The following is a 26,700-nucleotide window of genomic DNA, read 5'->3' as shown; positions in this document are numbered from 1 at the left end:
TATTAAGCAGTTGAGGAAAAATGAATATTAGCCACCACAAACAACAAACTCAAAAGAAAACTAAGAAAAGTAGCTTTTATTATTATTCAGAAATAGGGAAGATCAAACAGCAGATAACAGATACATTTTTTTGCAGTGACACAAACATCATTGGGACATTAGGGGATTCAGAAACCACCACGGAGACGAAGGACAAGGTGCAGGGTAGACTCCTTCTGGATGTTATAATCAGCTAGGGTCCTTCCATCTTCCAATTGCTTCCCTGCAAAAATCAGCCTCTGCTGGTCTGGGGGGATGCCCTCCTTGTCCTGAATCTTGGCCTTAACATTGTCTATGGTGTCAGAGCTCTCAACCTCAAGAGTGATGGTTTTTCCGGTGAGGGTCTTCACGAAAATCTGCATTCCACCGCGGAGCCTGAGCACCAAGTGAAGAGTCGACTCCTTCTGGATGTTGTAATCCGCAAGAGTGCGGCCATCCTCCAGCTGTTTTCCGGCGAAGATAAGCCTCTGCTGATCTGGGGGGATTCCTTCCTTGTCCTGGATCTTGGCCTTGACGTTATCAATGGTGTCTGAGCTTTCAACCTCCAGTGTGATGGTCTTGCCGGTCAGGGTCTTGACGAAGATTTGCATGCCTCCTCTCAAACGGAGCACGAGATGGAGGGTGGACTCCTTCTGGATGTTGTAGTCGGCGAGGGTACGGCCGTCCTCGAGCTGTTTTCCGGCGAAGATCAGCCTCTGCTGGTCCGGGGGAATTCCTTCCTTGTCTTGGATCTTGGCCTTGACGTTATCAATGGTGTCGGAGCTCTCCACCTCGAGGGTGATGGTCTTTCCGGTTAGGGTCTTGACGAAGATCTGCATACCTCCCCTGAGACGGAGCACCAAGTGGAGGGTGGACTCCTTCTGGATGTTGTAGTCGGCGAGGGTACGCCCGTCCTCGAGCTGTTTTCCGGCGAAGATCAGTCTCTGCTGGTCCGGGGGAATTCCTTCCTTGTCTTGGATCTTGGCCTTGACGTTATCGATGGTGTCAGAGCTCTCCACCTCGAGGGTGATAGTCTTTCCGGTTAGGGTTTTGACGAAGATCTGCATCTGCAAATACCCAAACTTTCTTCAGATCACACAATAAACTCAAATCAAAATTTAACACAATTATAGATTCAATTCCTCCAATCTTTCCCCCAAAAAATCACCAGATTTTGCAATCAGAAACAGAAAGAACACCTCAAATAGATTCAATTCCTCCAATCTTTCCCCCCAAAAATCACCAGATTTTGCAATCAGAAACAGAAAGAACACCTCAAATCTTGAAAAGAGAACGAACAATACACAAAATTCTAAAAAAATAATAATAATTAAAAAAGAGATTAAAGGAGAAATCAATACCTTGAGATATGAACACGAATGACGGAGATGATAGAAGAGATTGAGAGAACAAATTCAGGATTAGATGATGAACAAATGGAGGGGAAATGGCTTCTTATATAGGAATATGAAACCAACTTGCGACGAAACTGCCCCAACGGATAGCGTATGAGTGAGCGACACGTGTACGGTACATAACCCAAACGGCAAGTTTACCGGTCGTTTTCTCATTTTCTTTGTTCTTTTTTGGGTGCTGGGCGTAGATAATTAGGGAATCCTAAGGGGGATTTGTGGCTCCACGCTCTCTATAGGAAAGTGAGACCCAAACGCCAGTTTAGAGAAATTGGAGGTGTTGGTCACGCAGTTGGTACTCGTTTGGGACATGGTTTCACGTTAGGTGAACCATAAAAGTCATGACACCTTTATTATTACAATTTACGAGTAAACGCCGTTTATAATAATCGCCGCCGGCGTTAACTCTTCCTCCTCATTTAGTGCCGTGGGAATTTGTGCCTTCTTTTGGCCAAAAGTAAAGCAAGTTGATGCTTAACGGGGCCCCTGACGTTACTTCCCGGGCACACAAAAACCATGGGCGCTTCTAGAATTTAATTGATAGGTTCATCACCTATGATTGATGACATATTTAATTTAGGAAACTAAACACAGGGTATTTAACCAGTTTGATTGGCGTGAGTAATTCTACACTCTTATCATTTAAGAGAAGTCAAATTTTCTCTTGTATAAGAAAACTCAATCCGTGCGAACATGAATTAGTAATTCTACACTCTTATCATTTAAGAGAAGTCAAATTTTCTCTTGTATAAGAAAACTCAATCTGTGCGAACATGAATTAGTCTGGATGTGGTACGAGCTTAGAGCCTGCTCAGGAGTCAGAAAATTTTGTGATCTAACCCAAAAAGGTGTTGAAACCAATTTGGATGGCATAATTTTTTATTTTTTTGGTTAAACGATAATATATTAACTCAAAGTCCAAAGACAAAGCATTACAAAGAATAGACAAGGGTTTGAAAATCATTACAAACAATCAGACATAGAGACAAACAGCCTAACTAAGAGGTAAGTTTGTTTTCAAATCACTTTTTAATGTCATACAGCACTAAATGGAAGGAAGAGTCATTTATACTAGAACTAAGACTTTTAAGTTTTAACCACTTGAAAGGAATCAGTCTTAACGAGTAAATACCTCACATATTACTATTTTAGATAAATTGATAGTCAATGATCAATATAAGAATTTTGACACAATCAAAAGACTATTTTATTAGGTATAATATCTTAACTTGAGCATATCAATCAATGCCCATTTGCCAACCATGAGCTCAAGCCATATACCTATACTCATCAAAAATCAAAACCTGATAAAGCTTTTTAAAGATATGAGGTAAATCATCAAAACCTCAACACACTGAAGTCAACAAATGTAAATGTAAATGTCTGCAAAATAGTATTTGCAGCTCAAGTTACAAACTGATGTCTATATGAACTTAGAACTACATGCTGCAAACCAACTTGCGCATAAAACCAAGAGAAATAAATCATCATGAACTAGCTACTTCCCAAAGCACAGGCATATAAAGGTGATATGCTTATGCTACAGGCCATTGTTGATGGTATAATACGATTTCACTGTCAATACATGAATCCGCTATTTTTTTTCCAACGCGTCTGTTGTATAAACATTTTCCCAGGCAGGCAACAAGCACAAAAACTGGAGATGCATTTCACAAGCTCCTTCCTGCAGTGAGAGCAGGGTAAGTACTTGAAAAGTTTCACAAGCGAGATGTAGATACAATGACCAAAACGAAAAAGATAACTAACCATGCGGGAGGGTGAGGGAGAAAGGGTGTCAAGAGTCAAGATCATTGAGAACAGGAAGTTGTGCCCTCGCTGGAGTTGGTTTCTCCTCTGGGTTTATACCTATCATTCCATAACAGGAAAAGCAGCAAAAACACAAGAACATTAGGAGAAAGCAAAGCAGTATAGTGTATGGTCACTTTGGCTGAAGCCAACCGACCAAAATCAGAAAAATTTACCGTGTGATGTTTAAAACAGAAAAATTAGCTAATGCTGTATATCAAGCTCGAGCATTTAAGGCACACAAGTAGCATGAAATGCTTACATGGAAGAAGACTTTCAACAAATGGAAGCGCAACAGAATAGCACCTCTTCAAAGCAGCAGGTGCATCAAGTTCCCTCCAAGTCCTTTCAGTCAAATTGAACACACGATAACGAAATTTATTAAACACATCAAATATGAAAAGTATCTCATCCTTTCCTCCAACTACAGAGTTGAAGGAACTGATAAATTCCAATTCAAGTTCAGCACAGGTTTTCCAGGACCATGTGAACCCAGTTTCTTTATTATCTTCTAGGACAAGTATGTCCACATATGTTTCCGTATTGTCCATAGCAACCAATGATAAGACACCATCAAGGTTGATCAAGAATGTATATCCATTCAAATCCTCTGGAAGGGAAATTCTGGAGAAATTGCCTTCCATATCAACGGACTGAACAAAGGCTGGACTCTCCCGATCTTCTATATTCCAGGCAAGCCAATATAGCCTTCCCTGCACACATACAGAAGTAGGACACACGGGGGCAAACCAATTAACCTTGGGACCTGTTGGCACCTGACCAATGTTCCTCCACGTTCCATCATAAGATTCATAGACTTCACATTCACAAAAATCATCTTCAGATTCAAACTCATCGCTGCAAAATCTGAATACTTTGTAGTTTGTCTCAGCATCAAATACAACTCCAAGTGATGTAAATTTCCCAGGTAGACTACATCTAGGAAGCAATGTGACTTCTTGAGTAGTAGGATTGCATATCCGGATCTCCAAATCATCTTCTTCAGTGTCACTGCGAATGCATAGAAGACCATTGAAGGAGCATATTTCAACTGGAGACAACCCATTGTGAGATCCCGGAAGAGTTAACTGGCTAGTTTCACCATTGTTTTCCATTATGAACATATCTACAGCTGAAGGATAAGAGTAGATGATATATCTAGTATTTGCCTTGGACTGCTCCATGTGCAACTTAACAAAAGAGGGACTAGAAATTTTCTCATACCACAATTTAGAAACAGCTTTGAACCTTACTAGGTCTTTAGTTGGAAGCTTTAGGAGAATCTCTTCCCATATGACATCATTAGGCACTATGCCATACCCATCACTGTATCTTGCCTTGTTACTTTCATGGCTAATCTCAGACATGATCAAATGATTCACTCCTTGTCTTGCAGGAGCAATGTTGCACCTCAATCAACAGATTGTTGTCTTGGGAATCTGATCTGTAATATGAAAGAATTTGCTCATTATTTGCATCTGCAAGCAAGACTGAAGCTGAAAATAATACACTAAAGAAATAATGGATGGCACATCAAATTGAGATGAATATTTTTGGTCTCTCTACTTCCATTTCACAAGTTATTTTCCCACTGATATTCTTAATTACATTTCATTCTGAAACACTTCGGTCTCTGTTAACTTTGGTCTGCTGCTAAATTCTGCTGAGAACTCATTTATTTAGATTTCAATTATTTCTTATTTGTTAAGTTGGCATTGGGCTATGGTCATCAATTGCACACATTAGACTTATCAATTGAGATCATTATGAATTTTGAAATCAAGATGCACCCACACCAACTATTGGAGATTGAACCACAGCTTGAGGTTAGGCATTATGGTAGGCACTAGGCAACGCACCCTCGGCTCAGCATTCTGTCAACTATTTTATAGAAGTAGGTGCTGGTCAAAGATCAGCATTATGCCACTGCAGTAAAAGGACATTGGACCGAACAATACCATGCTAGAATCTAAGATTTAGTCAACTGAGTTGTAATGCACATGGCCCAAACAACACTAAAAAATTGAGCACAATCAATTAGCTAGCCTAACCAATAACCTTATAAACCCATATGTTTCTCTCTTATTTTTCAATGTGGGATTCTTATCACTGGATTCGAACTTCAAACATTAGGGATCCAAATTCCATGAACTATTATCACTGAAAAGTTTACGTCCTTACAGTACCCTACTGTATCACTCTCAATGTGAAACTAATCTAGTATTCTCCCCAATACACCCCCAACCAAAAGGGGAAATTTTGAGCAAAAATATAAATAAATAAATAGATCAAGGTGTATAAGAGCCAAAGAACATCATGTCCTCAAATTTCGCATACCAAAAATGATTACAATCCCTAAAATTATTCCAATATATAAACGGAAACATAGTTAAATCAGAATCTGATACATCTAAAATTGGTCATTCAATAATAGGAAATCTTGACAAAGGAAGAAAATTTCTAATCAAATCACAAACATTTACACATCCCATTTGAAGTGTAAAGTGAGAGGTGGGATAGATGGAAGTATTTAATTACCTAGCTTTTACCGAAGGAGATGCACACACGTAGAAGTAAAGCAAGAAAGCATAAAACTGATAGAGACTTATTCTGGCGGTGGCTGTCTTGCAGCGGCAGCACAAGATTGGTAGCTATAGAGGTTATGGAAATGAACATGCTGATGGTAATTTATAACCTACCATGGGTAGATTTCGCGGCAAAATGTGTAGGGACCATGGGTAGATTTCGCGGCAAAATGTGTAGGGACCACGGGTAGATTTCGCGGCAAAATGTGTAGGGACCATGGGTAGGTTTCGCGCCAAAATGTGTGGGGACCATGGGTAGGTTTCGCGCCAAAATGTGTGGGGACCATGGGTAGGTTTCGCGCCAAAATGTGTGGGGACCATGGGTAGGTTTTGCGCCAAAATGTGTGGGGAGCATGGTAGCTTTCGCGGCAAAATGTGTGGGGACCATGGGTAGCTTTCGCGGCAAAATGTGTAGGGACCATGGGTAGATTTCGCGGCAAAATATGTAGGGACCATGGGTAGGTTTCGCGCCAAAATGTGTGGGGACCATGGGTAGGTATCGCGCCAAAATGTGTGGGGACCAGGGTAGCTTTCGCGCCAAAATGTGTGGGGACCATGGGTAGGTTTCGCGCCAAAATGTGTGGGGACCATGGGTAGGTTTCGCGCCAAAATGTGTGGGGACCATGGTAGGTTTCGCGCCAAAATGTGTGGGGACCATGGGTAGCTTTCGCGGCAAAATGTGTAGGGACCATGGGTAGATTCCGCGGCAAAATGTGTAGGGACCATGGGTAGGTTTCGCGCCAAAATGTGTGGGGACCATGGGTAGGTTTCGCGCCAAAATGTGTGGGGACCATGGTAGCTTTCGCGGCAAAATGTGTGGGGACCATGGGTAGCTTTCGCGGCAAAATGTGTGGGGACCATGGGTAGGTTTCGCGCCAAAATGTGTGGGGACCATGGTAGCTTTCGTGGCAAAATGTGTGGGACCATGGGTAGCTTTCGCGGCAAAATGTGTGGGGACCATGGGTAGATTTCCCGGCAAAACTTTTATGAAATCCTCAAGTGAGGATAAAGCTCCCATATACATTCTAGTAGCCATAGACACTTACTATTAACACCGCATCTGTCCCGTAATCTTAGAACATCCAAATATTCCATAAAGAAAAACTAGTCAAAGAGCATAGTCAGGAAAGCTGCTATACAATAACCTAATTTTGTATCAAGTAATGAAATACCATAACTACACTTATTCAGTACTATGCATCACCCATGAGATTAATGTTTTTCCTGCATGTGATAGAATTCAAATATAAACACACACCACATTATCAGCATAAATCTATATATTGATCCTGTCTAAATTTACTGGTCCAGGTACTCAATAATTTAAAAATAATTTCAATTCTCTTAGGAACTGCAAACAATTAACGTTTTTTCCTGCATGTGATAGAATTCACATATAGACATCTATTACATCATCAGCATAAATCTATATATTGGTCATGTCTAAATTTACTGGTCCAAGTACTCAAGAATTCTCTTAGGAATTGCAAACAATTAAACCTCCTAACTCCCAACAGACAAAGCATAAGACATGCATGAGTGAATTATATAGTTACTTTCCATTTTTTATTTTTCCTTAATCATCCTAATTAAGCTTTGAAAACCTGTCAATTCACGAGAATAAATCAAACAAACAATAGCAACTTCAAGGACCTAATGACCTGAAAAAATCCAATTTTTCCCTTGCCCAGAGGATGAAAACAGGGCAGGATGTGTAAATAAAGAATAATTCAATACAATTACCTGTTTCTTGACCATGTACAGGAACAAGCCAATCCATCAAACTCTTGGAATGCATTCTCCATTGCAGCCCAGTCCTCCTGCCCCGAAATTGCATGGGTAAATATAGGTAAACCGTCGTACAAAAATAGGAAATTACTACATATTTTGTGATTTTTCGCCACTGCGGCCTTGATTGATAGGGGCTTGGAAGAATTTCCATGGGCCTTCGGGTGCAGCTGCACTTGCATGCTGCAAACCTGGACTTCCCAGAAATAGACACAAGTGGTTAATGCTTCAAGATCATAGAATTTAATGCTATAGTAACCACCCTATTTTGCAACTCTCATCCTTGAGATATTACATTGTTCTAATACCACCCCCAACTTCAAATGAAATTACAGAACATCCCATTTAAGATTCCAAATACTTACATCACACACATAACTATTGGAAATTTCTAAATTACAAGGTACTCTGATTCCTTTAGATAAGTCAAAATGCCAAACTACTCCAGGAATTAAACCAGGACCTTTTACTGGATAAACATGATGATAGTCAGCCAAGTACTTTTTGACTCTTTTTGGTAAAATTGATTGACATGATCAAACAAAATGGAAACTCTTATGAGAGAGAATTCTGTTTAAACCAGTTACCTGGTCCATTCTCCTGACTTGACTCAAAAAGAAGTTGCATGCCAAGACAAATGCCCAGGAATGGACATCTTGCTGAAAACAAGTACAAAGAGCTTCAGCCATTCTACAGAACATAGCTTGCATAAATTCTCAGAAAAACTTGAGTGCCTTTGGCACTTGGACCAGCAAATTATAGTCTTCAAGAAAAGCAAATGCACAATATCCCCCCTAATCTGTAATTGACCAATGATTGCCTCACTAATCCTTATCAATCATTAGTTATACCTTCTATTAGAATCTTACCCTTCTTGTTGAGCACATCCATGGCAGTAGCAAAAGCACCTACTCCAGGGAAAAAACAGTGTTTTGCTTTCAAAACTTCCTCTGATGTTTGTACCTAAATAGATGCCAAAACAATAAATAGGAGAAAAAAGGAAAGGCAATAGAGGCCATACAGATTCTCTAGAACTCTAGAAGAGCTAAGTCCAGCTTCACTACTTGGTTACTTGAAATGACAGCAAAATCTCATAGTAACAAATCAAGTACTGTGAAGTATGAACTAATATTGTGATGTGAAGAAATGGGCCAAGTATTATCGAAGTTCATTATAGGAAAATAATACTTGGACTCCAAAGTAGTATTTTCCCTAACTAATATCACGATAGAGAAACGCCTCTCCATTCTTTTCACAAAACTATACGTTTCTCAATGCATTATATACGCACTCTATGTAAATTACCGGAATCCTCCTCGCCGGTAGCAGAGGCGCGGATCGAGCTTCTGGAAGGTTTGAATTTGAGAGCGATACGGTTAGGCTTGTATTGCATATTTGCATGAATCGAATAGACCTAGAACCGGCGGAAGAAGACGACGATGAAGAACAATTTCCAGCGGTTCCAAGTTGTGAAGCTGAAGCAAATGCCGCTGCCTCCATGCTTCCACTACTGTTTGAGTTTAGCGCCACCCGTTTTTGGTGGTTTAAGGCCTTGAAGCACGGTGGCGCCCTTTTCAACCGGCAGTTTTGACTTTCGGTGAAGAGTTTTCATGGACCAAAGGAAATATAATTGCTGAACATATTCATTTCACGCCCATCTTCAAAAAATATTCATTTCACGGCCCATCTTCAAAAAATATTCATTTCACGGCCCAATAACTGTTTGAAGCCCAAATTTGGTCCATAATAATTTTCATAACCAGCCCAATTAATATTACCCATGGCCATAAACCCATAATCTCACAAGAATAATGGTTCAACACATGTTAAATGGAATTTTTTTTTTACCGAGTAATACATTTTTTTTAAACTACTGACTCTATTACATTGTAGTATTTATTCATTTATACTTTCTTAACCTGTCTTGTTAAAGCACAAAGAGTCGACATTCACCTCCATTGAGACTCAGTGTCATGACCTCTCATATGAGAAAATCACTACATGTCATCTGAACACAAAGTGCAATATCGAGTAATACACTAATACTATACATATTATCAAATTCTATTCTATTATTCACTTTTTATTTACGTGATGTATCCTAATTATTATTATTTTTTCTACAAGAGTGATTCATAATTTTTATTATTCTTTTTCTAATTTATTAATAAAATCATGGCACATGATATAAGTTTTATATTCAATAGTAATCCATATACAATCCTATAGGAGTAATCAGTAAGTTAATTTATATTTGAAACGACTCATAATAAATTTGAGATAAATCCTGAAATTGACAGTAGTAACTTGAGATTGTTCCATATTACTGCAACTTATATAATCTTGTATGTTACAATATTTTTAATTACCTAACGAACTTATGAATTAATATCGATAGTAGTGATTGTTCTATCTCATTGTTATTTCTAATTTTTATATTGTATATGTTACCAAAATGAATAAAAGTTCTCATATCAAAAAATCACTAAATTATACTCCGTATTACACAAGATTTTTTCAATGTAATTTATTTATGTGTGATATGTGAATTAATTAGTCTATTGACTCTATTCATGTTGACTTTCAAGTAATAATTAGTCGTTTTAGAGGTTAAAGAACAGTTATACAACATCGTCGGAGGGAAATCGGAGATACGTTATGCGGTCGGTACCGACCTGTTAACGTGCGCCTGGGAGTGAGCTGAGCAGAGCAGGTTGAGGTGGTGGGTCGGGGCGGCCGGAATGGCAAAGACACCGATAGGTTGTGAGCCGGTGGTGGGATCGCTTACGCCCTCGAAGAAGAAAGAGTACAGGGTCACCAACAGGCTCCAAGAAGGCAAACGCCCATTGTACGCCGTCGTTTTCAACTTCATCGACTCTCGTTACTTCAACGTCTTCGCTACCGTCGGTGGCAATCGAGTAATTTTCCCTTCCATCGCTTATCATTTTCACAGCTTTAAGAGTTTTTTTTTTAGTTTTTTTTTTAAAAAAATTTTTTAAATTTTTAAATTCAAGTCTGAGATTACTCATATAGAAAACGGAAGGTAAAATTCATAGCTTTCGTAATCTGATAATCAATCATGGATTTTTTTTTACTTAAAACATCTTTGCCAGTGTAGCTGGTGAAAACCAAGTAATTTACTATGGAGTATATAATTAACTGTATTTTGGTTATTATTCAGTTAAAAATCCAATTTTTTTTTTTTTTTTGGGTTGTCCCTGTTCTCTATCAGGCTAGGTTCTTCCATATGTAAGTAGCTTTGAGTTAAATACTGAAAGTTCAATAGAAAGAAGGAAGAAGACTTATGAACTCCCTAAATTGATTGTTTTTTTTTTTTTTTTTTTTTTTTTTTTGAGAACTAAATTGATTGTTTTATTGCTTGACACTTTATGATGTTAGTGGAACAATACTTTGATAGTTTTGATAATCTTTTATGGTGTATCTAGACCTTGGATTCTTGAATCATTTAAATTCCGGGATAAAGTTTTATGTTAAGAACAGTCATGGATGGAGCTGACTTTTATATGTCCAACTTATGGCTGCTTTTTCAGGTGACTGTATACCAATGCTTGGAAGGTGGAGTCATCGCTGTGCTCCAGTCTTACATTGATGAAGATGTAAGGAACTCGAGTCTTCTTAGTCTTCTTTATTATGGAGAATTTTGAATCAGTTATTAGATACATCTTGTATACGTAAAGAACTTTTGCCCCTTTGTGTGTTCTTTTGTGGACCAGAAAGAGGAATCCTTTTATACTGTCAGCTGGGCATGCAATGTTGATGGGTCTCCATTCTTAGTTGCTGGAGGACTCAATGGAATTATCCGTGTTATTGATTCTGGAAACGAGAAGATACACAAGGTGTTTTACTGAATTCTTAGCTATATATTACTCCGTACTATAGTTTTAAAAAGTGAATAATGTTCTTGTACACAGAAGTACAAAACACAGAGTTTGCCATTCGTTAGTGTGGATGCTGCGTAGTAGGATCTACATGTAGTTAATAATGAAAACATTAAGACTTTTCAAAAACACACTATTAAAATTGTCTGTTTATTTTGGTGAATTTGTGCAGAGCTTTGGTGGACATGGAGACTCAATAAATGAAATTAGGACTCAAGCGCTGAAACCATCACTTGTTGTGTCTGCAAGCAAAGTATGCACTCAATTATTTTTCTTTGTCTTTGCCCCTCTTGTCTACTCACTAAACAAATGTGCTTTTCTATGTTTTGGAGAAATCAGAAGTCCTTAGGATGTTTCTCATATGTTTTAAAGAATATATATATATATATATATATATATATATATATATATATATATATATATATATATATATATATATATATATATATATATATATGACTCATGATCAAATGAGTCCAGCCCTTTCCCATGAGTCCGTGTGGACAGATCTGGTCCATTAAAAACTAGAGATCAATGGTTTAGATTTTCCCAACTGTGCAATTACACAGTTGCACAGTTGGGAAAATCTAGACCATTGATCCCTAGCTTTTAATGGACCAGATCTGTCCACACGGACTCATGGGAAAGGGTGGACGGACTCACTTGAACAATGGCCTATATATATGGCATTATGGTCTGTGTTTAACAATGAAGTGTGGGACACAGGACGAGTCAGTTCGGTTGTGGAATGTTCATACTGGAATATGCATTTTGATATTTGCTGGTGCTGGTGGTCATCGCAATGAAGTCCTCAGTGTGGTAAATTACTCTTCTAGCTCTTGGTGGGGGCATGGTTGGGTGGGGAATTCATGTTCCCGGTAGAGATTATATGTTACTTATATGGGCGCAATAACTTTATTATTTCTGTGATTCATATAGGACTTTCATCCTTCTGATATATATCGCATTGCTAGCTGTGGGATGGATAATACTGTTAAGATCTGGTCTATGAAAGGTGACATATTTGATAGCTTAAAAAAGTTTACTTATATATGTTAATCCTTGAAAGTTGAAAGGAAGTGATGAACACATTGAACACCCTGCAGAATTCTGGCCTTATGTGGAGAAATCATTTACTTGGACTGATCTTCCATCCAAGTTCCCCACAAAATATGTACAGTTTCCTGTAAGTTGCTTTAGTTTTACTCTTTCCTTTTGCATTTAGTGCTAAACGAGATTGTTTAACTGTAGCTGAACTTGCCTTTTATTGTATCAGATGTTCATAGCTTCCATCCATACGAACTATGTTGACTGCAATAGGTGGCTGGGCAATTTTATCTTGTCGAAGGTGAATGCCATCTCTTGTTTCATGCACATCCATTATGAGTTAATTCCATTTTTGATCCTAGATTTATAGGTGACAGTCCACTTCTAGTCATTTTTTATCAGAACATCCTTATTTGGTCATAGTATTATTGTGACATGACCATATTTGATCCTTCGTCAACAAAATCGTTGAAATTTCATTAAATACAAGGACATTTATGGTCTGTCTGTCGACTTTCTGGCATTTTTCCAGAGTGTTGACAATGAGATTGTATTATGGGAACCGAAGATGAAAGAACAGTCTCCTGGCGAGGTTAGGATTTATTTTTGGGTTTTCTTTTGTTCTGATCGTTTCTGGTTGATTTTTAATGAAAATCCCGTACTTAAATGATCTTGTTTTAGGGTACGGTTGACATCCTTCAAAAGTATCCTGTCCCAGACTGCGACATATGGTTCATCAAGTTTTCGTACGATTTCCAATACAAAGCAGCAGCTATAGGTAGAATGAAAGTACTGTTTTTTCAACTTGACATTACCATATACCTCTTCCAATACGTTAATGAATCAACTTGCCAAGTAAGCTTTCCGGTGTTGAGTTTCTCCTTAAATACATGCACGAATCTTTTCCTTTGATTTTCAATGTATTAGGGAATAGGGAAGGGAAGATCTACCTTTGGGATCTGCAAACCAGCCCCCCTGTTCTAATTGCGAGGTTTGTTTACTCTACCCCGCTGTCTATTCCTCGTGAAACCTATGCTATCTTCTTCACGTTTTACATCTCAGCCACGCTCTCTCCTCTTCAGGCTGTCCCACGTTCAATCAAAATCTGCAATCAGACAGACTGCTGTGTCGTTTGACGGGAGGTAAAGCGTCTCTCTCTCTCTCTCTCTCTCTCTCTCTCTCTCTCTCTCTCTCGTTTAATTGTTTTAGCGTTTATAACGTGTTGGATAAGGGAAAGTGATTATATATCTTTGTGGTGCAGCACCATTCTTAGCTGCTGCGAAGATGGAATTATATGGCGCTGGGATGTGGTCTCAACTTCTTGAGTGGCTAAGATGTTTTGCTTGTAGGTTGTGTGCACTTATGGAGTTTATGTAGTTTTTATTTATACCCATTTTGCCCCCCTCCCCCATCTTCGCCTCGAGGGATGTAACTAATCCGGTTGAGTAATTTCTATGAGATCGTTTCTAATATCGTGTTTAAAAGAGTTGTCTTTTATGATATTGGGTTCTTATAGTGTTATGTAATGGATTCTTATAGCGTGTGTATTAATGCCTTAATGACCACTTAAGTAGCTTCCTAAGACAAAGTGAAGGAGTAACTTTTACACAAACAACCCTTTTTCTCTAACAAACCAACAACCAAAGGTCCAGACCCAACCCCAGATGGAGAAAGAAGAGAGCCAGTCCTTTTCCATTTAGAAACATTGTTCTGTCAAAGCATGAAAACCTCATATCACAATTCAACATTATTGAGGTAAAATTGGTTTGGTAACCATAAGGTTCGTTTGAGCTCCCATAGGAACTGTCTATTGGGTTTCTTAGTTCAAGCCAGTCCGCTAAGGGCCAGGCTAATTGACATTCTTTGTGGTCTTTTGTTGGTTAGGGTCACGAGCTTCACCCAGAGCGTATTTTTGAGTAGCAGCCGCGGATTTTACTCGATCGTATAGCTGGTTTGGTAACCATAAGGTTCGTTTGAGTTTCCATGGAAACTATCTATTGAGTTTCTTAGTTCAAGCCGGTCTGCCATGGGCCACATAGACTAACTGACATTCTTTGTCTTTTGTCGACTAAGGTCACAAATGAGCTTCACCCAGAGCGTATTTTTGAATAGCAGCTACGGACTTTCCACAATATCAAGTACTATTGGCAATAATGCTGATAGGAGTTTATATGTACATAGTACTATCGACACCGTAGAAAATTCTAAAAATACAGTGTTTGTTGAGCCAAAGTGAAGCAACACCATACTAATATTCTAAAATTCTCTTTTTGAGGTGCAGAGTGCTTTTCTATTTGATTTAAATGCTGGTCCTCACAAATTTTATAAAGATTTGACAGATAAAAATGGATAATACCTTATAGAGTATAAGATAAGTTGGGGTTAATACCTCCAACTTCCCTTCTTCAAAACCAAGCCAAGTTAACAAATGCAGGCTTTTTCAAGTCTGATGTCTCTTTCTGCCAAACAAACAAATGGCTTAAAATTCTTCAAATTCATGTGTCAAAATACTACTTGTGCTGAAACCTGGAATACATGATTATCTAGCCTGCATGCTAAGCAAGGTTAGGTGATTGATAGTAACTCCCTATCACCATTCCAGAAGGCCTTTCTTTTACACCGCCTTCTTAAAGTGTTCTTCTTGGCAATCCTAAAGACTTCCTCCTCTCTGGTGATTGATTGTCTGGTGAGCAGCAAAACGATCTCAGCCTTTCGTTTCTGGTGGACAGCCAGAGACGACAACGATCAAAATGCAGCTTCATATATCACCGAGTTTGAGGCATGTGACTGTTCTTCCATCTAAAGGCGTAAAAGTGGTCTCTAGACGGCTCTCATATCGCGTGCTGGTCTACTCACTCCTGGCCTTTATGCTGTTCCGGTTTACCTTCTTGTTGACTGCTGTAAACACCATTCACGAGGAAAGCAAGTGTTCGGGCATAGGTAAGTCTCTGACCCGTCTAATCTCTGTCTTATGCAAATCATTACGGTAGAAATGAAATCTCAAGTCTTGGGGAGAACACGTGCAGGTTGCTTGGGGAGGAAGATTGGACCGAGGATTTTGGGAAGGCAGCCTGAAGCAAAGGTCGGTTCGTTATAACATTTTCCTATGTGTTTTTTTTCTGGTTTAGGTAGAATTTTAGAATGAACAGTTCTGTTTTCCCCGGTTTTCTGTTAGGTTCCAGAAGTGATATATCAAGTATTGGAGCAGCCTGCAGACCAGACTGATATAGAATTAAGACCTGAAATTCCTCAGACACTGGAAGACTTAATGGATGAATTTAAAGGCGATAAACCAGATCCAAAGACATTTGCAGTAAAGCTAAAAGCTATGGTATGGTGAATGCATAAAAAGATAAGATTGTTGAGCATATAGCCATTAATGTGCAATCCAACTATTAGCTTAGGCTTTTAGTTGAGATGGAGCACATGCTTCAATTTGGTATCAGAGCCAGACCGCGCCACCCATAAGCGACTACGGTCCACGTGTTGCCCCATTGCACACGTGAGGGGGCGTGTTGAACATATAGTAATGTGCAATCCAACTATTAGCTTATGCTTTTAGTTGAGATGGAGCACATGCTTCAATTCAGAATTCAGATAAGCAAGAAACGTCGATTCTCAAAGAAAATGGCTTACTTGTGTTGTTTGTTTATCGACATACCAGGTCACTCAGCTCGAACAAAGGACTAGAACCGCGAAGATCCAAGAATACTTCTACCGTCATGTGGCATCCAGTAGCATCCCGAAGGAGCTTAACTGCCTTGATCTAGTGTTGGCAAACGAGCACTCGACCAATGCCAATGCTCGTCTCCAGCTTCCATCACCGGAGCTAGTCCCTGCCCTCGTTGATAATTCGCTCTTCCATTTCGTCTTGGCATCTGACAACGTTCTTGCTGCCTCTGTCGTTGCATCATCGCTTGTCAAGAACTCGTTCCACCCTGAAAAGGTCGTGCTTCATGTGATCACAGACCGGAAGACTTACTCCCCGATGCAGGCATGGTTCTCCTTGCACCCCCTGGCACCTGCAATCATTGAGGTTAAAGGGCTGCATCACTTCGATTGGCTCACAAAGGGGAAAGTCCCAGTTTTGGAAGCTATGGAGAAAGATCAAAAGGCGAGATCCCAGTTTAGGGGTGGTTCATCAGCCATTGTGGCAAACAAAACAGAAAAGCCGAGAATCATTGCTGCAAAATTGCAAGCGCTCAGTCCCAAGTACAACTCACTGATGAATCACATTCGGATATATTTGCCAGAGGTTATTCTCTACACTAATACCTTTTAGCACATAAAAAAATTCTAGCAATCCTGAAATGCATAATCTTGTGCTGCAGTTGTTTCCTAGTCTTAACAAAGTGGTCTTCCTTGACGATGACATTGTGATTCAAACTGATATGTCGCCTCTGTGGGACATTGACATGAATGGAAAGGTGAATGGAGCAGTGGAAACATGTCGAGGAGAGGATAAGTACGTGATGTCTAAGCGCTTCAAGAGTTACTTGAACTTTTCCCATCCACTTATAGTGAAGAACTTTGATCCAAATGAATGTGCGTGGGCTTATGGTATGAACATATTCGATCTTGAAGCATGGAGAAGAACAAATATAAGTCAGACATACCACCACTGGTTGGAAGAGGTAACCACAAACAACATAAGAAGACTGCCCTTTACACTGTTCTTGAGAATCGAAACTCAAAATCTTTTTTTTTTTTTTTTGGGTCAGACCACAAGGTGTCCTGAGTAGGCCCTAATTGTAGGAGGCACCTTTAAACCTGTACCATACTCAAACTAATCCCTGTTCGAACCGGGCGGCCCAAGTAAGGGGCAAAGTGCTGGCCAGATTGGTTTCTCCATACGAGAGGGGGTTCGAACTCCTGACCTCTCTTAAGGGACAAGAGTGCACGACCACTCACGCCAACCAAGCTGGTTAAACTCAAAATCATTTTTTTGTTTTGGTCAGACTACAAGGTGTCCTGAGTAGGCCCTAACTGTAGGAGGCACCTTTAAACTTGTACCATACTCAAACTAATCCCCGTTCGAACCGGCCCGGCCCAATTAAGGGGCAAAGTGCTGGCCAGATTGGTTTTTCCATACGAGAGGGGGTTCGAACTCCCGACCTCTCTTAAGGGACAAGAGTGCACGGCCAGTCACGCTAACCAAGCTGGTTAAACTCAAATCTTTTTAAGACAATGAATAATGCTTTATATTATCTAATGCAGAACTTGAAATCAGACCTGAGCCTGTGGCAATTAGGGACATTACCTCCGGGTCTGATTGCGTTCCATGGCCACGTGCATGCTATCGATCCCTTCTGGCACATGCTAGGGCTCGGCTACCAGGACAATACAAGCATTGCAGATGCTGAAAGCGCTGGTGTCGTACACTTTAATGGCAGAGCAAAACCGTGGCTAGACATAGCATTCCCTCAGCTTCGACCATTATGGACCAAGTACGTTGACTTCTCTGATAAGAACATAAAAAGCTGTCATATTAGAGCACATTGAAACTGGTTCAAGAATCTATGAATGCCAAATTGATTCTTGAAAAGAGAAGGAATCCAGGCTTACCTGATGTGAGGTGAGAACTCCCCCGGGCTTCACAATTTTTGAACTCCTTCTCCCTACTGCAACTGCTGCCTTCTCTTATGTATAGAAATTCCATCATGTATGTATTGAGTATCTTAGGATTTCACTCTCTGCTCAAATATTAAAGAATACACTATCTTCAATGTGACTTTCAAGATTTATACTTTCAGAAACCTCATTTGGTCATGCAAATAGCAGCCTCAAGAAAAGTTTTGAATCTTGATTTGCTTAGAGGCTTTTGTAGTTTTGTGAGAGACATGATGCCAAATTTTGGCTCAAAGAGTAGATCATAAAATCAGGAAAAAAGGAAAATTGAGCAAATGACAATGTAGGGCAAACTTATTGAAATTTACAATAAAGCCAGCATCAACTAATTAGTTTGAAGATCATGTAAATCTTCCACCATACATCAAATCCAGTTCAAGTACTAGAAAGATACAGATTGAAAGGTCAGCAACGAAGTAAATGGGAGATTAAATGGCAGCCCAGTTTTTGCAGGCCGGCTATGGAAACGCCTTAAGCAACAGGTGGTCGAAGGACATGATCCTGTGAGGTGTCAACAGCAGCAGGAGGTAAGAACTGCCACGTGGCAACCCCAGGGTAGCTAATGACGGGAACCAATTTACTGACTTGACCTTGAGCAGCAAATGCAGCAGGTATTGCAGGAGGCATGAAGCCAGGTTGTGCATTCATGGTCTTCAGCTGTTGCTCAAGCTTCTCTTTCTCTGCCTTAAGCCTTTGCTTCTCATCCCGAAGTTCAATCTTCTCAGCCTATACAATTGAAAAATATAATAATTAATTCACTAAGATGAGTAGACCTAACTAATGAGGAAGGTTTGGAGTTCAAGGTTGATATAAAAATTAACGGATTGTTTCATCCAGAACCAAAAACGAAGGATGAATCATCACCTTCAACTCCTTAATCTTTTCCTGTAGATTCAAATTCGAGGCCTTCAACTTCTGAGCTTCGATACGTAGCTGTGTCACCACACGTACAGCATCAACTAGGATAGCAGATTTGTCGGTTTTAGGAACCTTGCCAGGCTCAAGAATAGCACTCAATTCCGTGAACCTAGGTCAACTCATATCAATTTAGTTTTGTTCAAGAAATCAATAAAACGTGAAGACCAGTACAAAGAATGAAGAATAAGCACACCTATCATTTAGCCTATCCCTTCGCAACTTCTCCCCACATGCTTTGGAACTCGATGGAGCACATGATTCAGCTCTTGACCTGTAGAAAGAACACAGAATGGTGAGATGAAGTTTCCTTTAATCAATGGCTTATGTCCCTTTTAGCATCAAATTTGATGCTCCAATAAAAAAAAAATGCATTTTTCCTATATAAGCCAAAAGAAATGTTGTTACTGGTAAACAAATTCCCTGTCAAAGTGTTTCCACAGAAGATGTACAAGTTCTCTACCGTTTCTTGGAGCCAGTTTCCTTTGATCCATCGAGTTCCGCACTAAAAACAAAACAGAGCACATGATTAATATGTAAAAGAAAGACAGCGAAAAGATCCTAAAACAACAGAATTTGCAACAATAAAGAGGCTAATCTAATCATAAAACCTACAACACAAGCTCAAAGAACCAAACTTTATTCAATACTTGGAATTATATAAAATCAAACTAACCCAAACTGATCTTTCTGCAGCAAAACGCTACCTGAGAGAAGACGAACCATTCAAGGTCTGCGCGGACCAGCTGAACCCAGAACCCGAAACAGAAAAATTCGTATCGGCAACACTGATATCTTCGAACCCGTAATCGTAGAGCCAGTTGGTATTCTCCTGCAAAACCATTTCCGACCAGCCGCCGGTGAAAGCCAAGCACTTTCCGGCCAGAAGACAAACTCAGAACTCACAAAGCGCGTCCCGGGGATTTTAGATGAAAAGGGGAAAACGAAATCAGGGGAATGCGATGGATTGATGACGACGATGTTGGAAAATTGAGGAATCTTTGTTCTTATTCGTACACAACAAATTGGCATGTGTTTTACGCAGTAAATTATAATTTTAGGACAAATTTCATATTCCCCTCTTCACTTTGATTCTAGCCATATGAATCCCTAACATTCATGATATTATATTCAAACCCCTTACATTTCATTATCTTTTCATTATACTCTACAATCAAGGTAAATTTAACAATTTTGCTTCTCTAAGGAATTTAATTGAAACTTTTTTTTAATGGAACCTAATTGCATCCATTGAGCTTAAGAGCTATTAAGAGCAACCATACTAGTAGTAATTTCTTAGGTTTTATCAGATTAAAAAATTAAAGAAAAAAAAATTTTAACGTGAAACATGATTTTATAGTGATTTTTCTTCCTGCAATGTTAAAGTACTTAGATTTTGTGTGCGTGACGCGCGCAAATACACAATCAGCGCCCAAACTAGCACGTCTTCTGTTATCTTATTTTTTAAAAAAAAAATTCGTCAAATGCATCAAGATTTTTTTTCTTTTTTCTTTCTCTTTGTTTCCTCTCTCTTCTTGTTGGCACATAAAATATCATGATAAATTACAAGCTGATGTGGTTGTTCTAAGCTCGTCCATTTGACACTTTTTCTTTGATTACTACTCCGTATTAAATAAAAAACCTCAAATAACATATTATAAACCAATCATCTGACAAGTGACAATCAATCAATTACAACACAAAACATGAGATAATATTTTTATCATTAAGAGTAGAAAAGAAAAAAATTGGCCAAGAAAAGACAAGTTTCGAAAATTAGTATTGGTACGGTACAGTAGGAGATAGTAGCTTGATGAAGCCAAATGTGAATAATTGTTGTAATTTGGGGTGGGGGGGTCTGATACAAAGCCAGTATCTTCTCCACTATACAAAATACAGGGGGGATATGCTGCTTGTTAGGAGGAAATGCTTATATATATTCAGTTAAAAATCAAATGCATTACAGATGTCACACACAGGATGGGGACAAGGTGAAAGAGAACTATGATGATCATCATCAATTCTGTAAAAACATCAGCAGATCAGCCAATGCTGAGGCGAGAATCTGGAGGGAGGCGAGAATCTGAAGGGCGCAAGCTGGTTTGCCGCCTTGGAATCCCAATCTCGCAAGCGTTCACCCTTGATGCAAAGCGGAGTGAACACAGTGATTCACCCACCGAAGAAGGGTCTGGTGAAACATTCACGAACATCAATGTCTTCGAGTCGCCACCCAGGCATGGCTGATGAACAAACAGCAGAGTTCAATTCATCAGTATATACTTACTTGCTCAGAAATGAAGCTTTTGGTAGGATACAAATGTTTACCTGGAGAAGATATGTCAGCTTTGAGTTCCTGAATGGAACATGCTCATCTTTCTTTGCCAATGCAAAGATAACGTCACTCAGAGATGATAAACTTTTATTGATAGCCTGGGAAAACAGATTATTTAGATGAGATCATATGCTGCTGCTATTTCCAAAAGGTCAATACACCTTTGTTGTTTGTACCTGAGTTTCTTTCAGTCGGTCTCCAGTAGCCCCACTTCTAGATAAACGTTCACTGCCCGCAAGGTCAATTAGGTTCAGCACACCTTGGACTTGTTGCTCCGTACTCTGGAAGAACAACGAGTTACAATAAGATCACCAAAAGGAATAAATTGGCACGGTGTTTAGCTATATATCAAAGTAACTTCTAACCTCATTAACACCAGATATTCTGAGTGTGAACACAAAATGGCTTCTTGAAGACTGCTCATTCATTTGAGTCCTCCCGGTAGACCTAAAAGTTTGAAACCCAAAAACAAATAGGTAACATAAAGCATTAACATCTGTACAACAGAGCTAACAAAACAGTAATGATTACAAGAATAACAATTATTTTTACAAGTCAACAATCAACAAACAGCATATACCTGCTTTGCGCTGCTCGTTCTAAAAGGTATGAAACTTCCTTACTGCTACGAACATCCAAAACTGTTAAGTCAGACACGTGAGTGTTGCCATTTCCATCATGTTTAATAGCATATTGCTTTCCTCCATTCTCACTTCTGGAGGCATCAAAACCTGATCGATTTGGAGACAGAAGGTCTCGAATTGTTTCGTTGTATATCTCAAGCATTGATACCTAAAAACAGACAGACAAGAACGATATAATCAACACTAAAGAAACATATTAATGAGACTTAGTTAACAGAACACAAAGCATTTCCTCACTGCCCCAACCTGCATGTCGTATCTCCATCCTTGTGCGTGATTATTTTGCCTTGTTTGGAATACTTGCTCCAATGTACGTGGGATTAGCCCTTGCTGATCGGCCCCTGGATTGCCCATCATGGTATAAGTCTTACCAGAACCTGTCTGGCCATATGCAAATATACAGACCTGAAAAAAAAAAACCGAATACACCACCATTTTAAGCAGGCAAATATTGCTCATACTTCCATGGAACACTGTAACAACATATCATTGCTATAATGTGAACAAAACTACATGCTATTTTATTACCAAAACAAAAGTATGCAGCATTCCAACAACCAAAAGAACATTATATAGTAGTTTTAGTTTTAAAACAAGACAAAGAACCAAACACCCAACAATCATAAGGAGACATGGCTATGCAGTCATACTTTGGGACACTGCATGTATACAATGTACAATTCATATTCAACTGTAGAAGAAAAATCTATTGAAGAAATACTTAGATTCAAGTTCTCTTTCAGTAAGTTTAGACATGACTTCAACAAAGTACTCAATAAGGACATAGATATGATTTGTAGTTCATAGCATTTAAGAAGATCAAAGTAAGTGCTGAGGGGAAAATATCACCTTGTAACCATCAAGAGCACTCTGGACAAGTTGTGATATTTCATCAAAAACATCCTTTTGTGAGGCCTCAGGGACGAACACTTTGTCAAAGGTGAAAGGGTGTTTTTGACCTTATATAGAAAGAAAGAAAAACAAAAGGGGGGAGAGAGTTAAAAAGGAGATTAAAAGTACATAATATTATTTTCAAATTCATTTGAATTAACTACCAACCATTATGCGACAACTCAATGCCCCGTCCAAGTGTTTCCAATGATGTTGGAAAAGATACAACCTTTTCTGCACTAATGGCATCATCAGATAATGCAGGGCGCACTCTGCAGAACACTCTAATATTGCCTTTTAGTTCCTGCATAACCCCATTCATTAATGAAAATTGATAATCCATAACTGAAAGGAAAAGTTTACTGCACTTTAATCCAAGAATATTACCAGAATTGTATTGTGCAATTTTTTACGGAGTTTTTCACCCTCAACAATTTTTGTTTCTGCCTCTGTAAGTCGCTGATTTAACTCGTTGATAAGTTGCTTTTGACTTTCATATTCTGATTTTGTTTCTAGAGCTGACCTGTCAGACATCTGATAAAGCAACATAATAAACTAATAAGACAAGTTTGGATAACTACATAATTTGAAGAGTGGAGATAAAATGTCTTAGCACATTGTATACCTGTAACTTCGCATCTGCAAAAGAAAGTTGTTCCTGCAATCTTCTAATTTGTTCAGATTGAGACAAACATCTTGCCTGGAAAAATTATTACACAATATTGTTACTGAACAGAAAATAACATTATAAAGCGTGATTTTGAGAAATCAAAATTATAAAAACATACCTCCATCTCATTAGACTTCACTGTCAGGTTATCCAACTCAGCAACAGATTTTCCAGTGCATTCCTTGTATTTTATCACTTCTTCTGTTAAAATCTGGACTTTTGCTAGCTGACAGTCCCGTTCATTCCTCATGGTCTGCAGATCTCCCCGCAGACATCCCACCTCAGAAGCTAAAGTTTCTTTTTGTCTTGTAGCCTCATCTTGAGCAATCTAAAATGAAAGTTAAGGGAATCATAAAAAGTCATGAGAATCTAGTATAGAGGACCAGATATAATATCAATACATAGTTATACATGCTGTACCAAGCCTAGATAAATAGATTTACAATCTACAACAAAAGCACATGTATCATTTAGAAAGAAATAATGGCATCAGTGGGGCAGTAGGAAATTTTCATGGTTGTAATATTGCTAGCAGAGATATCACAAGTAATAATTTAAACTTTGTCTAGCTTAATCTACTTTTAAAACGAAAATTGCCCTATGAACTGCTGAATAAACTATTCACTGCAAAAGCAGAGGTGCAGAGAAACAAACATGGTAGGTTGTTCAGATGGATTTCCAAAAAATATACAAAAAAGCTAACGTTATTCAGAATGGACTCCCCATCCTCCCATCAATTTCAGCTTTTTACTGGAAAACACCCATGGATTTACTTCTTCCTCACAGGTTTCATCATATAACAGGAAGAAGATCATATAACAAGTAGAAGATAACAACCACATATATAAAAAATTTCTTTGGAAGCATAAGTAGTGAAATGAATAAAAGAGAAGATGCACTAACCCTAGAAGATGCAAGCTGTTCCTGCAAAGAAGTATAGTGACCCCTCAATGTGCTGAGGTTTTCAACTACAGCAGCTTTCTCTTTCTCCACACGCTTGAGTGTCTCATTAGTAGTAGCAAGCTCAGACTGAAGTCTACTATTGTATTGCTGTAAACTTGTGTTATACTCTTGCAACCGCTTGTACGTATCATTTAGATATTGAATCTGAATATCCAATAACAATCAAATTATAAGTTATCAACCAGACAACAAAGTGAAAAGAATACACATAAATCCACAAAATAGGCATCTACAGTACCTTTTGATTGGCAGTAGTTAAATCTTGTTGAGCTCTCTTATGCTCCTCTGAAAGTGATGCTTGCAGTGTCTCTGCTGCTACCCTGGCCTCTTTCTCTCTACTAAGAGAATTAAGGGCTTCCTGATCATGAATTAAGCAATTTATTTACAAAGTATTATTAACACTCCAATAACATTCATCTGAAATGCCTAAGTCTGCTAAGGAACAGTTTCAGGATATGCATTACCGATTTTTCAGATTCCTCCTTCTTCAAATTGTCCTGTAACACAGCAATATTTTTCCTCAACTCCATAATGATTGCATTCAATTCCTCTTCCTTTGATTTCATTAGCATATCTAAGTGGAGCCCAAAACCAAAAGTACAATGAGTGAGCATATCCATTGATCTCCTCAGAACTAATTTAAATAATAGCAGTAAAGTCATACCCATCTCGCTGCACCTCTTCTCTGCTGATTCTAGCAAGCTTTTGAGTGACTCCTGTTCAGAAATATAGTTTCCCTCAAGCTGTTGGAACCACCTAATGCACTGCTTAAGCCTTCTAATATATTCCGACATTTGATCACATTTTTCCTAAAAATAATGAAGGAACTCATCATAACAGACCTCTTTAACATCCAATATATACTAATCAAATATGCAAAATATAGCATTATACTAGAAAAATATCTAGACCAGCTACCTTCATATTATACTTGTTCTTAGTTTTCAGCTTCTCAACTAGCAATGCTTCAACATCTTCCTTGTTAAACTCAATAACTCCACAATCTGAGCCAGCACTACTTGGCGGTCCACTGGTTGGAGGCAGATCTGCACTCCCATTTACCACAGCAAACGCCTGTCTACCAGGTCTAACTCCAGACGGCATCTTTGGATTCCCAATCTTTCTTTTCTTATCTACTGACACCTCATCCACTGTGAACTTTCCCTGCGAACACCAAATAAATTTTAGTATCCTAAAAGTTTGAAATTTCAGCAGAATCGTCTATAATGAAATAGAGCCCTGAAGAAATTCAAGACTCTAACCTAAAAATTCAAATTTTCAACACACAACAGAACCAATTTAAAAAACCCCATTTAGACGCTGAAAAGTATTAACCCCGTGAAAGCCCATTCTGATTAGAAATCAAACGCTTGTTCTACTAATGGGAGACTGGGATGAAGAAAATCACTAAATTTTGTATTCAAAATTTCATCACACAAGAGAACAATTTTAATTTAAAAACCCCATTCCGACGATGGAAATAATTAACCCCGTGAAAGCCCATTCTGGTCAGAAATCAAACGCTTGTTCTTCTACTAATGGGAGACCGGGATGAAGAAAACCACTAAAATTTGTTTCTTTTTTGATAGATAGAGAAAAAAAGAAAGAGAGAGTGCGGAGGTCTTACGTTGGATGGACTCGAAGGAGTTGGAGCTACAGGAGGCTTATTCTGGCTCTTGGGAGCCATTTGAAAGTGAGCGCAATTATGGAAGGAGATGTAGAGAGAGAAACAGCACAAAACGGACAGAGAAGATGTAAAATCAAGGGGAAATGAATTCCGGAAGCTTTTAGGGTGGGGTCTAGGGTTTGGATTGAAACTTAAGTTTCCAGATCTTATCGCAGCCGTTGCTTTGAATTGCAGTAAACTGGACGATCTCTCTCTCACTATCAGACAGTGATTTTCAATTCTTTAACCCTAAAAAAGAAATTAAAATGGCGTATATGATTCTCTCATCAATCTCTTTATCTGTATGACTATATCTTCTCTCCGGGGACCTGATTGGTAATTTACTGCGGAGGGGCCAGGGTGGCGCTGGGTGGGGGGTGGGGGTGGAGATGTCGGGTCGGGCATAATAGGGCGGAGCGTATGGTAACTTTTTGAA

The 26,700-nt window shown here is 38.9% G+C and overlaps 6 protein-coding genes across 15 annotated transcripts; 2 read left to right on the top strand and 4 right to left on the bottom strand.

The window, feature by feature from the left end:
* Positions 1-58: 58 nt before the first annotated feature.
* Positions 59-1,490, bottom strand: LOC109178299 (polyubiquitin). The gene is made up of 2 exons (XM_019327923.1): positions 1,380-1,490; positions 59-1,085 (listed from the first exon to the last, which is right to left on the bottom strand). The coding sequence occupies exon 2, from the start codon at positions 1,083-1,085 to the stop codon at positions 168-170; it is 918 nt and encodes a 305-aa protein (XP_019183468.1). The 5' UTR covers positions 1,380-1,490; the 3' UTR covers positions 59-167.
* Positions 1,491-2,758: 1,268 nt separating this feature from the next.
* On the bottom strand, positions 2,759-9,178 carry LOC109178220 (putative F-box protein At1g19160). 9 transcript variants are annotated; one of them, XM_019327826.1, is made up of 8 exons: positions 8,915-9,177; positions 8,461-8,572; positions 8,197-8,299; positions 7,565-7,800; positions 4,461-4,680; positions 3,499-4,328; positions 3,198-3,296; positions 2,759-3,114 (listed from the first exon to the last, which is right to left on the bottom strand). In XM_019327826.1, exons 5-7 carry the CDS (start codon positions 4,601-4,603, stop codon positions 3,226-3,228), a joined length of 1,044 nt encoding a protein of 347 aa, XP_019183371.1. In that variant the 5' UTR covers positions 4,604-4,680; positions 7,565-7,800; positions 8,197-8,299; positions 8,461-8,572; positions 8,915-9,177; the 3' UTR covers positions 2,759-3,114; positions 3,198-3,225. The 9 variants fall into 9 exon arrangements, with proteins under 9 accessions (XP_019183371.1, XP_019183363.1, XP_019183364.1 ...); XM_019327818.1 differs by having other exon boundaries at positions 3,499-4,680; positions 8,915-9,178; XM_019327819.1 differs by having other exon boundaries at positions 3,499-4,680; positions 8,479-8,572; positions 8,915-9,178.
* Positions 9,179-10,198: 1,020 nt separating this feature from the next.
* Positions 10,199-14,076, top strand: LOC109178221 (polycomb group protein FERTILIZATION-INDEPENDENT ENDOSPERM-like). Its single transcript, XM_019327827.1, has 13 exons — positions 10,199-10,527; positions 11,161-11,226; positions 11,344-11,466; positions 11,681-11,761; positions 12,235-12,327; positions 12,448-12,523; positions 12,615-12,694; positions 12,785-12,856; positions 13,088-13,147; positions 13,237-13,333; positions 13,483-13,546; positions 13,638-13,697; positions 13,817-14,076. Exons 1-13 carry the CDS (start codon positions 10,351-10,353, stop codon positions 13,878-13,880), a joined length of 1,113 nt encoding a protein of 370 aa, XP_019183372.1. The 5' UTR covers positions 10,199-10,350; the 3' UTR covers positions 13,881-14,076.
* Positions 14,077-14,880: 804 nt separating this feature from the next.
* On the top strand, positions 14,881-18,311 carry LOC109178219 (probable galacturonosyltransferase 12). 2 transcript variants are annotated; one of them, XM_019327817.1, is made up of 7 exons: positions 14,881-15,268; positions 15,299-15,495; positions 15,582-15,637; positions 15,731-15,886; positions 16,220-16,810; positions 16,887-17,189; positions 17,773-18,311. In XM_019327817.1, exons 2-7 carry the CDS (start codon positions 15,306-15,308, stop codon positions 18,055-18,057), a joined length of 1,581 nt encoding a protein of 526 aa, XP_019183362.1. In that variant the 5' UTR covers positions 14,881-15,268; positions 15,299-15,305; the 3' UTR covers positions 18,058-18,311. The 2 variants fall into 2 exon arrangements, with proteins under 2 accessions (XP_019183362.1, XP_019183361.1); XM_019327816.1 differs by having other exon boundaries at positions 15,217-15,495.
* A 139-nt stretch (positions 18,312-18,450) lies between these two features.
* Positions 18,451-20,110, bottom strand: LOC109178222 (transcription factor ILR3-like). The gene is made up of 5 exons (XM_019327828.1): positions 19,806-20,110; positions 19,562-19,603; positions 19,295-19,372; positions 19,048-19,210; positions 18,451-18,909 (listed from the first exon to the last, which is right to left on the bottom strand). The coding sequence occupies exons 1-5, from the start codon at positions 19,940-19,942 to the stop codon at positions 18,655-18,657; spliced, it is 675 nt and encodes a 224-aa protein (XP_019183373.1). The 5' UTR covers positions 19,943-20,110; the 3' UTR covers positions 18,451-18,654.
* A 725-nt stretch (positions 20,111-20,835) lies between these two features.
* On the bottom strand, positions 20,836-26,521 carry LOC109178218 (kinesin-like protein KIN-14N). Its single transcript, XM_019327815.1, has 17 exons — positions 26,226-26,521; positions 25,517-25,762; positions 25,263-25,407; positions 25,063-25,172; positions 24,837-24,956; positions 24,539-24,742; positions 23,754-23,963; positions 23,591-23,665; positions 23,353-23,499; positions 23,134-23,269; positions 22,924-23,033; positions 22,321-22,479; positions 22,011-22,222; positions 21,796-21,877; positions 21,607-21,711; positions 21,424-21,528; positions 20,836-21,338 (listed from the first exon to the last, which is right to left on the bottom strand). The coding sequence occupies exons 1-17, from the start codon at positions 26,283-26,285 to the stop codon at positions 21,141-21,143; spliced, it is 2,424 nt and encodes an 807-aa protein (XP_019183360.1). The 5' UTR covers positions 26,286-26,521; the 3' UTR covers positions 20,836-21,140.
* Between the last annotated feature and the right edge of the window lie 179 nt (positions 26,522-26,700).

This window comes from Ipomoea nil, unplaced genomic scaffold, assembly GCF_001879475.1.
Source record: "Ipomoea nil cultivar Tokyo-kokei standard unplaced genomic scaffold, Asagao_1.1 scaffold0813, whole genome shotgun sequence".
Lineage (NCBI taxonomy): Eukaryota > Viridiplantae > Streptophyta > Magnoliopsida > Solanales > Convolvulaceae > Ipomoea > Ipomoea nil.
Note: the sequence above shows the minus strand (reverse complement) of the source record. Positions and strands in the feature narration are given on the sequence as shown.